Raw genomic sequence first — 10358 nt, 5'->3', positions numbered from 1 at the left:
ATGGGCTTGACTAATATGGCCGCTCTTTACGTCGCAAACGTCACGTGACTCCGACTGACCAATAGCCAGCCGCGACGAAACGAGACGTTTCCAACCGAAGCGACTGATACAAAATTCAAAACAAGCGGAATGCAGACGGAGGATCACGGCACCGGGCTGGATAGGAGCGGACAAAGCACGCCTTTATACACATGCCTCCATTTTCCATTCACATATTAGTGATCATTATTTTCTGTGCGTGTTACAATCGGCTGAAAAGTACTTTTTACACTCCACTGGCCCATTACAGACAATATCGAAGTGGAGGTCACCCTCTGTTTGTTTCCATATTTTTTACTATTCAAGTGTAATGCAACAAAACACCATGCAGTGCAATATAATGAACACACAGCTTACAATGAAATAAAGCTTAAACAATCCCAAAGTGTTTGAAAAAGGGACTCTTGTGCCTTGCAACATCAAAAACACCAAACTGACAGGATTGGTTTTCCACCACCAGATGAAGCTTTTGGACTAAATTGTCATGGTGTCTCCTTATTGAAAAGCCTTTTGGGTGTAGCACAAATTAATGACCGTAAAATAGTGTGCCATAAAATGCCAGATGGTGACCCTCCATGTTGTTAAAATGGGATTAGTGTGTTAAGCATTGTAATGTCAGATGTTTGCAGGCAGTATTTAACAATCAGATATGGTATTTAGCAGAGATGAAGCAGTACATATAGTAACATATAATGGCAGCTGCCACAATACTGTGTTTTACAGTATTATTGTATTGTGATGTTGAATGCTCTAATAAACTGAAACATTAACATAATAATCTATAGCACATTTTTAGCCACTCCTAATTTTTTTCTGTATCAAATCAAGACACCACTGAATTGTGAATTCTGAGGAGCATTGCATCCTTATGCTGCTCAAAAATCCACTACAGACTAGTATGCATGATTTAGGCTGGTATATACCGGTTTAGTGCTGGTCTTGTTCTGGTTTAGCTGGTCTCCCAGCATGGTCATGCTGGTGGACCAGCATACCAGCCTGTAAAACACAGAATACACAAAATATGCAGGTGTTGCTGGTCTGTGCTGGTTTTTCTAGTAGGGTAGTATTTAGACTTTTCCTTTGGGGATGTACAAATCTTCAGATGTTTATGCCTTAGGTATTACTGTCTAAAGCATGTCTAACATTCTACTGTATAACCTTCTGTTTTTAGAATAGAACATACTACTTCTATTTGCAAACACATTTGTTTTATACTTTTAATGATAACACACAATGAGCAATAGCAGCATTTGTTAGTAGTGTTTGTCGTGCATTTTAAGTAGGCAGGCACATAAAACTTTACCGCTAATGCATGATCAGTGCACATGACCACATTTATAATGCTTAATAATGCAAACAAAAATGCTGTTATATAGTGCAGGAGGCATGAATTACAGTCCTGAAGGACTGGAGTCCAGCACAGTTGGCTGATTTCCTGAGTCAAATAACCTTGGTAATTAGCTGATATGTTGTATTAGTTGTATTTGGTGTGACAAGTGTGGCCCTCCAGGAGTGAAATTGTTAGCCCCTGATACAGTAAGTTCAGCATTTTTTAGTACATCCTTTGGCGCCTCTATGTTTCCAATACTTCACCTGCTCTCCTCCCCAAGCCAGCATTCCAGTCAGTCCTGAGTAATTACTACGTACTACGGTACCCTGTGTTTACATTTGGTTTTAGAGAGTTGCTGGTATCTGTTGTTTGGTTAAGATACTCCTCGGAAGCCAGTAGCATACGCGGCCAGATAAGTCAAAGTTGGTGAGTATTACAACAAACAAACAGCACAGAAGAAGGAAGAGGTCAATATGGAATGTGACGTGTTTGCATTGCAGAGAGGTCATACAATAGTCTATGGCAGCATAAACCTCATAACTGCCACTGAAACCAAAGGACTTTTTTCCTTCTTCTTGCCTGGAGCAAAATGTTCTCACTAGCAAAAAAGAGTCGCCACATTTGTGGGTGTGTTTATGATGTAACCCGTCATTTGCGAGAGTCAATCATGCTTTTAAAGCACATGTCAGGCTCCAGTCCTCATGGAACAAAACACTGCAGACTTGTGAACCGCCTCATTAAAAACATCTGATTCAGCTCATCAGCTAAATAGCAAGGCCTTCTTGAACTGAATTCAGAGCGCTAGATGAGGGTAAACGCTAATCTTTGCAGCACTTTGGCTCAGAAGATCCACAGTTTGACATGCCTGCTTTAAAGGAATAGTGGAAATAAAGGACTAACTCAGGCCTACTATTGAAAGAAGGGAGGTGTAGACATTATCCTTGGACCACTTGTTTTGACCACTAAGTCAGTTTTTTAGCCAAAAATGAAATTTGCACAATTTTATCCCCACCAGGATCTCATAGCCTTTTTGTGATTGTTGCAGGCTAAAATGCTTGATTTTGAAACAGCTTCTCTCAACACTTGCAGCAATATTTTCACTGCTTGCTTTTCTGGGGGGCTGCAATAAAACTGAAATTTGTGATGACTGTGAGCCTGACATGTTTTTTCAGCTTGTTTTGAATGTAGCCTAGTTAGTTCCTGATAAAAAACAAGGGAGAAACACATTGGATACGAAACACACCTCTGAGAAACAAGGACACACAGACCTAAGATTTAATAATATTTGAATACTGTTTTAAAATCAGCGCTGTCACCTCACAGCAAGAAGGGCCTGGGGTTGGTTCCCTGGCTGGGTGACTGGGGTCCTCTCAGCATGGAGTTTGTTCTCCCTGTGTTTGCGTGGGTTTCCTCCAGGTGCTCCGGTTTTTGTCCCACAGATCAGAGACATGCAGTCTGGCCGATTCGACACGCTAAGTTGCCCCTAGGTGTGAATGTGTATGTGTGAAAGTATGTGTCTGTTTGTCTGCCCTGCGATGGGCTGGCATCCTGTCCGGGGTGTTTCCTGCCTTCCACCCAATGACCACTGGGATAAGCTCCAGCAACCCCCCGCGACCCAGAAAGATAAGCGGTTTAGAAAATGTATGTCTGTGTGTGTGCTTTAAATTCTCAAAGAAAATATATTTTTTTATTGTTTATATTGGGTTATAAATTAATTAATTTAATTGCATAATAAATTAAATATGCACCATACTTCTACAGTCTGCACTGGCACAAATAATGGAAGCTTAGAAGTCTAGTGTATAATGATTTAGGCATGCAATCCTCCTAACACTAGCTGGTGGGATATGAGCTTCTATTATTTGGTAGCTACATTAGCCTTGTAGTTTTAGAACAAAATTAAAAAAGCAAACTTTGCACATCAGACATGTTGGCTGATCAACCACATTTGGGGTAAGCAGTAGATTGTGTGTGGCTGAACCATTGCTTTAAGTCATTCTAACATTTCAGCTTCTCACATGTTCCAGTTTCTTATGTGGAACCCTAACCCACTCAACCACCTCATATTTTTTCACCTGTGCTGAGTTTCTCAATCTAAAATATCCACTTCTGAAGATATAAGGGCCGAGACTGTCTCATTATTTGTTTTAAAAATACTCAAGGAGACCTTAAATGTCTAGTAAGCAGCATATGTGGAATGTTACATAGTGCTGAAACATGCAGTCTTACAGAGAGCTGTGAACTAAGGGAAGGCCTTGGATTTCAATACTTGCTATATCAAACATGCCACTTACTTACTACTCCGATGTAGTGATCAAGTTACTATCCAAATATACTTGCACACACAAGGCATTTATCTTCAGTTACACAGTAGCTTGCAACTCAGTTTGTGCAATTACATAGACATTCAGTCCTGCATTTTTCACATATACTCAGTGTCACAGAAAAATGCAAAGTATTTGGTATAAAGTGCAGTATTCAGCGGTCAGATAGTAGGTTAAATAGCACTAAAACACTAAACAGAGACAGAGCTTTTGTGCATGATTTGTTCATGAGTAAAATGCATTATTAGCAAAGAAACTTTTCCAGTATCTGGTTGTTTCTTTGACTGAAATGCCTGAGGTGAGGAGTTGAAATAAGCCATGGTCAGATGGCTTTTTTTTTTGCAATGGAGTTGAGGTTAGAGTTGAGGTCCCTGCAGATTATAGCTTTAAAGAAGCATCAGAGGATCACAGTTCTGAGTTGGTCTGACTACAACATCTTCTGTTGTAAGTTGCTGTGACTGACATTTGACATACTGTGTTACATGTAAAAAATAAATAAAAGAGCAAGCAAAATTAAGGCTTTAACCCTGCTGAAAAACACTGCCCAAACTAGCATGGGTTTCATAAATTTTATGCTGGTCTAGTGCTGGTCATGGCCATGGCCATGCTGGTTGACCAGCATACCAGCACACAACATATCGCTGCTGTCAGAACAAAACCTTGTATCTCCATTTTTGTCATTTTTCAGTTTTTGACATAATTCAAAAATGTCTATTGCCCTTTACATTGTGTGTAAGTTTCATTATGCTTAGACCAAAAGAAATGACCCATAATGACTTTACTTTCAATGAAAGTAAAGTAAGTTTTTTTCTTCTTCTGTAAAGTCACCATTTTGGAGATACAAGGTTTTGTTTGAGGTTTTGGTGGTGATCAGCACATTAACTCCGATTGCTGCTGACCAGCAGTCCAGCAGTACAACATACACAGCATGGACAAAAGTATTAGACACCGCTTAATGAAATTCTTAAATAAATTCAGGTGTTTCATTCAGTCCTGTTGCCACAGGTGTCTAAAATCAAGCACCTAGCCATGCAGTAAGCCATTACAAACATTTGTGAAAGAATGGGTCGTTCTACAGAGCTCACTGAATTCGAGGGGTACCTAATTGGAAGCCACCACTGCAACAAGTCAGTTTGCGAAATATTTCCCTCCTAGATTTTCCATGATCAACTGTGAGTGGTATTATTGAAAAGTGGAAGCAGAAAGTGGGAGCAGCTGCATGCAAGGCCTACATCACCAACCACAATGCCAAGCGTCGTTTGGAGTGGTGTAAAGCACTCTGCCACTGGACTCTGGAACAGTGAAAACGTATTCTGTGGAATGACGAATCACACTTCTCTATCTGGCAGTCTGAAGAACGAGTCTGAGTTTGGTGAATGCCAGGAGAATGCTACCTGCCTGACTGCATTGTGCCAACTGTAAAGTTTGGTGGAGGAGGGATAATGATATGGGGCTATTTTCCAGGGGTTGCCCTAGGCCCCTTAGTTCCAGTGAAGGTAAATCTTAATGCTTAAGCATACTGAGACATTTTGGACATTTCTATTCTTCCAACTTTCTGGGAACAGTTTGCGGAAGGCCCTTTTCTGTTCCAGCATGACTGAGCCCCAGTGCAAAAAGCGAGGTCCATAAAGGCATGGCTGGGTGAGTTTGGTGTGGAAGAACTTGACTGGCCCGTACAGAGACCTGACCTCAAACCCATCAAACACCTTTAGGATGAACTAGAACATAAACTGTGAGCCAGGCCCTCTCATCCAACGACACACCCTAAAATCTTGTAAAAGAGCTTCCCAAAAGAGTGGAAGCTGTTACAGCTGCAAAGGGGTGACCAACTCCATATTAATGCCTGTGGATTTAGAGTGGAATGCCACAAAAGGTCCTGTAGGTGTAATGTGAAGGTGTCACAATACTTTTGTCCATATTGTGTATGCTGGTCTGTGCTGGTTTTTAGCAGGGAATACGGCTGCTGGTACCATTTTTTTATGCATTGTACTTTTTGTCCATTTTTCTAGATAACAGTATATAACAGTCATACAGTGTCAGAAACCGCATACACAGGTCTGTTTAATATTTCTTAACAACAAAGGTTGAGGCAAGTGTTTGATGATTTAGATAATCGCACAATGCTAACTCATGGGTTTTAGCTTCCATTAATTGTTAACTATGTTAGCTCCAGTGCAAAGCTAAAGAGGCAAACTTCATACACCAAACAAGGCTTGGCTAATTGATTTAGGCACTGCTGAAAAAAAAACAGCACAAACCAGCATGCACTCCATTCCATGTTGGTCTAAGCTGGTCTACATTGGATTATGTTGGTCTAGTGCTGGTTTAGCACACCAGCATTCAAAGCACAACATATGCTGGTTTTGCTGATGATCAGCCTAATAACCTCCATTGCTGCTGACCAGCATTCAAAACACAACATATGCTGGTTTTGCTGGTGAGCTGGCATGCTGGTCTATGTTGGTCCTTCAAGCAGGGTGTAAGGGGAAAATTGTTGAAATTCGATTCATTGTTAAACTGTCACTTTATGCATGTGCAGTGTTGCTCAAAATTTATTCCAGTGCAAAATGAGAGTTGACTTTAGTGCATTTGTGTGCAACGTTTTATTAGACTTACAGTGACATCAGGGGTGGTCTTCACACTAGGCAAAGGTAGCCAGCTGACAAGCACCCATTGGGCCAAGGGCCCCATGAAAATACAAATTAGATATACTACATGTTTTATTACTTCACTTATTGTTTTCTGGAAAAGTAATCTCACTACTTGTTGCTTTATATTACCATCTACCGTATCTCACTATGTAGTACGTAGATAATTTTAATTGTTTCAAGCATATTTCTTAAAGGGCCTGCATTTTTCTTATAGTTTATCTTTTGTCCCTGGGATTCACATATTACATTAGTGTTGTTTTATATAACAAGAACAGTCATAATTGATTTAAACACCTCTTTTATCTTTTACAATTAAACAGGCTGTCCTTATTACTGTGCCTGTAAGACTGGTATATGTAAATTAGCTCTGTTTTGATTGGCTGTCCCATATTGTGCAAAATTCAAAAAACTGTTCGGGCTGAAACATTCCTTAACTTTAGTGTGAATGGGTGAAGCTAACTGCTATAGGCTGAATATGGACTGTATGGATTGTGGAGTGAATGGTACATTTTGAAATCATAACAATGTTTATATACTATGTAAAACTCTTTTATTAAAAAGTATTTAACATAGTGAGATCATTTCGATCAGGGGCGGATCTTGGGATGGGGCCACAAGGGCACAAATATGATATCTTTCTTCAATAGCTCCTTTAATCCCTTTAAGCCCTTTAATTAATTTTCAGAACTGTGACTGCCACTGTGGCGGTACCCACGTCTTCAGTAACCTTGGTTAAGTAATATAATTGTACCATATTCTATTGCAGTTATGTTTCTTTAAGTTGCACTGACTTAATACACCTGGTCCTGACTTTTTTAAACTTAAAAAGTTAATTTATGAAAAGGTAATAATATACCTTTTTTCTCTGGGCAAGAGAATTTAGTGTACCTTTTTCCCTGATGGACCTTAAGGACCATGCTGTACCTTTGAGGGTACATTTACATTGTATGTATCTTGGATGGACTAAAATATACCTGGACACTCTTTTTTTCTGTATGGTGCATTTAATAAAACGTACTAAACATCTGCATGTTGGGCAAAATCTATTTTTGTCATGAGAAGGATGAGCAACTTTTGGGCCTCTTGTGATGTCAGTGAGTAGAAATATCCTCAAATGGAAATGCCATGCTACAGCATTGTTCTCATAAACGCTATCGATTGGTTGGAGGCTGCATGACAGGTTCAGTGGTGTGGGCGTAACCACTGGATTTAGAACACTGAAGGAGAGCACAGCCAAGCAGTGTAAAGGCTACTCAAAACCTTCAGGATAATAATTAAGCATTTCAAACTGACAGTCATTGAAGAGAGACAATAACAGCTGCTTTGAAAAACCAGACAACAAAGGCTCCTCTGAATCAGAAAACAGAATGGACAGCATTAACAACAACAAGTAAGCTATATTGTTTTGTGCTTTGTTTTAATATTTGTGAAATACTTTGTTAATGCCTGTGAAATAAGGCATTAACAACATCTCATGCTTTTTTTTTTTTGCTCTCCCCAGATTTTTTTCATTTCCCCACGAGAATGATGAAGATATAGATGCTGATGACTGGGTACCTCCGAATGCTGATCTTATCCGAAAAATGGTCTCACAGATTGAACATTACCTCTCTGATGAAAATTTGGCTAAGGATGCTTTCCTTTTAAAGCATGTAAGAAGAAATAAGATGGGCTACGTCAATATCAAGTTGTTGACATCTTTTAAAAAGGTAAGTTGATGCCTCCTTCAAACCAAAGTCCACAATTCTATACCAGAATGTTGATGTTATATTGTTCACTTTCAGTTTACCTTTTTATCTTTGTTAAACTTTTTCACTCTCTTATTTGCATGTTGTATTTAGGGCTAATGGCAAGGGCTATATATATGTACACACACACACCCACTTATACATATATGGATGTATATACATATATATATGTATATTTAAAGGTTTTCAAACTTTTGAATGATTACACAAATGGTAATTAAGAATAAGATACATAAAATAAATAATAGAAAAGAAGATGGCAATTGCAAATGCATTGTACCTATATGTATGTGAGTCTGCTCTATATGAAAAGGCATAGGGGCTAGGATAAATTCATGAACTAGGCCGAATGATTTGTTTTTGCCTGTTTCCAGATGAAGCATTTGACAAAAGACTGGCGGGTCACAGCCTATGCCCTACGCCATTCTTCAAAGCTAGAGGTAAACGAGGAGGGAAATAAGGTGCGTAGAAAAGAGCCTGTGCCCGAATCTGTCCTTGCTCAGGTGCCAAGCAAGCTGCTGTTGGTATGGAACATCTCAAATCCTGCCCAGTCTGAAGACATGAAGACACCTCACAAGAGTACAATAGAGGTGGCCATCACGATTCTGGAACCGTTTGGCAGCATCACCACAGTGCGGGTCAACCGACCAGGCAGGGAGCTTCCACCGGAGATTCAAAAGTATGGAGACAGGTACCCTGAGCTCCTCACAGAGGAGAGCGTACTAGTGGAGTTTGAGGATTTAGAAGGTGCTGGCTGCGCTTACCACCAGCTGTCTCAGTCTGAAGACAGCTTGAGAGTGCTCCTAGTGGGGAGAGCATCCAAGAAGAAAGTTATGGAGGCAGGCAAAAAGAATGGTAAAAGTATCTCTGTCCTGAACCGGCGCATGGAGCAGCTGCAGTCCCGTGGAGAAGACTCCTCAGCCTGCAGCTCCTCTGAATCTGAATTTGCCTCCTCCTCACCGTTACACATACCTCGCTTTGCCTCTGGCCAGGTGTGCAACAGCCCTTGGAGCAGCCCACGGTCCAGCCCCAGATCTGCCCATGTACCCCTGCCAGCCCCACGGGTGTCACCACTCTTGGCCACTGAGGTCTGTGGAAGTCCAGACACAAGTCCTGAAATGGGACGTCACAACTTCCTAGACTGTTCACAAGACTGTGGCTCCCCCTCCAGAAGCCCCTGGGTGCAGAAGCGCAAGCTGGCTGCCATCCAAAGCCAACCCTTGGAGGGGATCTCCAAGCACAGCCAGATGAATGGAAAAAGGTTGCTAAATGGAGACACAGTGCCACCTGGGATCCTTCGCCTGCCTTACGGTCCAGACGGGAGCAAAGGCTTTCATGCCATCATTGCTAGAAGACGACTTCAGCATTCTATCAAAATATAAATATCATTAGTTACAGAAGTTAGCTGTGGGTGAAGGCTTTCAGTCATTCAGGTCACTGGATAACTGGACTTTGTCTTGAACATGAAATAAACCTCAGGTCAAGCTGCCTTGACTTACTACTACGTAATAGGCGTGAGCTATTTATGTACTATACATTATTTTCATTGTCGAACCGTGACTTTTAGAGCTAGGCCTTCAGTTTGGGACTTAATGTCAAAACCCCACCTCTGTGATAATCCTAAATTCCTCTAGCAGCTCTATGGGATTCTAGTAGTATGAGATGCTAACACCATTTCACATGAACATTTCTTGGTCGTTCTAGATTATTATAAATTTGCTGACATTTGAAGCTTGTAAAAAACATTGTTTTATTTGAAACTTGTAATAAACACATTAACATAATTTTTATTTTGTAGCACTTTTACAGTAACTCGGTAAAAGCCATAACATAGAGCTGCTCCCATTATTTTCCTTTCTAACAACTGACTAAAATGCATTGCTAAGGCTGCCATGCTTATTTGCATATTGTCAGTGACGTATCTAGGACTTCTACAGGTCATGGAACTATGGCTTCTGCATCCAAACAGTGCACTGAATGTTAGATAGGGGGTTATACAGCTTATGGATGAATATGAAAGGCATTTTATTCCACATATAATGCACGATTTGGGTGTAGAGGTTGCTGTTTCATAAATGCACAGCCATTTTATTGTCTTTTTTAACAAAATACTTTTAAATTGCTACTTAAATACAACAAGCATGATGAATAAATAAAAATAAACTAAAAATTACAGACACACATTTTTCCCCACAGAAAGCACTAGGCCTCTTTTTGAAGGCCTAGAAGGTCATCAGGTTCCCCCGCTGATTATTTTATGATGTTG

At 40.3% G+C, this 10358-nt stretch overlaps 1 protein-coding gene across 1 annotated transcript; it reads left to right on the top strand.

Moving 5' to 3' along the window:
- Positions 1-7711: 7711 nt before the first annotated feature.
- LOC118825054 (la-related protein 6-like) lies at positions 7712-9474 on the top strand. Its single transcript, XM_036595552.1, has 3 exons — positions 7712-7734; positions 7846-8053; positions 8467-9474. The coding sequence occupies exons 1-3, from the start codon at positions 7712-7714 to the stop codon at positions 9472-9474; spliced, it is 1239 nt and encodes a 412-aa protein (XP_036451445.1).
- The last annotated feature ends 884 nt before the right edge of the window (positions 9475-10358 follow it).

This window comes from Colossoma macropomum, unplaced genomic scaffold (assembly GCF_904425465.1).
Source record: "Colossoma macropomum unplaced genomic scaffold, Colossoma_macropomum, whole genome shotgun sequence".
NCBI classification, from domain to species: domain Eukaryota; kingdom Metazoa; phylum Chordata; class Actinopteri; order Characiformes; family Serrasalmidae; genus Colossoma; species Colossoma macropomum.
This window is presented reverse-complemented; position numbering and strand designations above follow the sequence as displayed.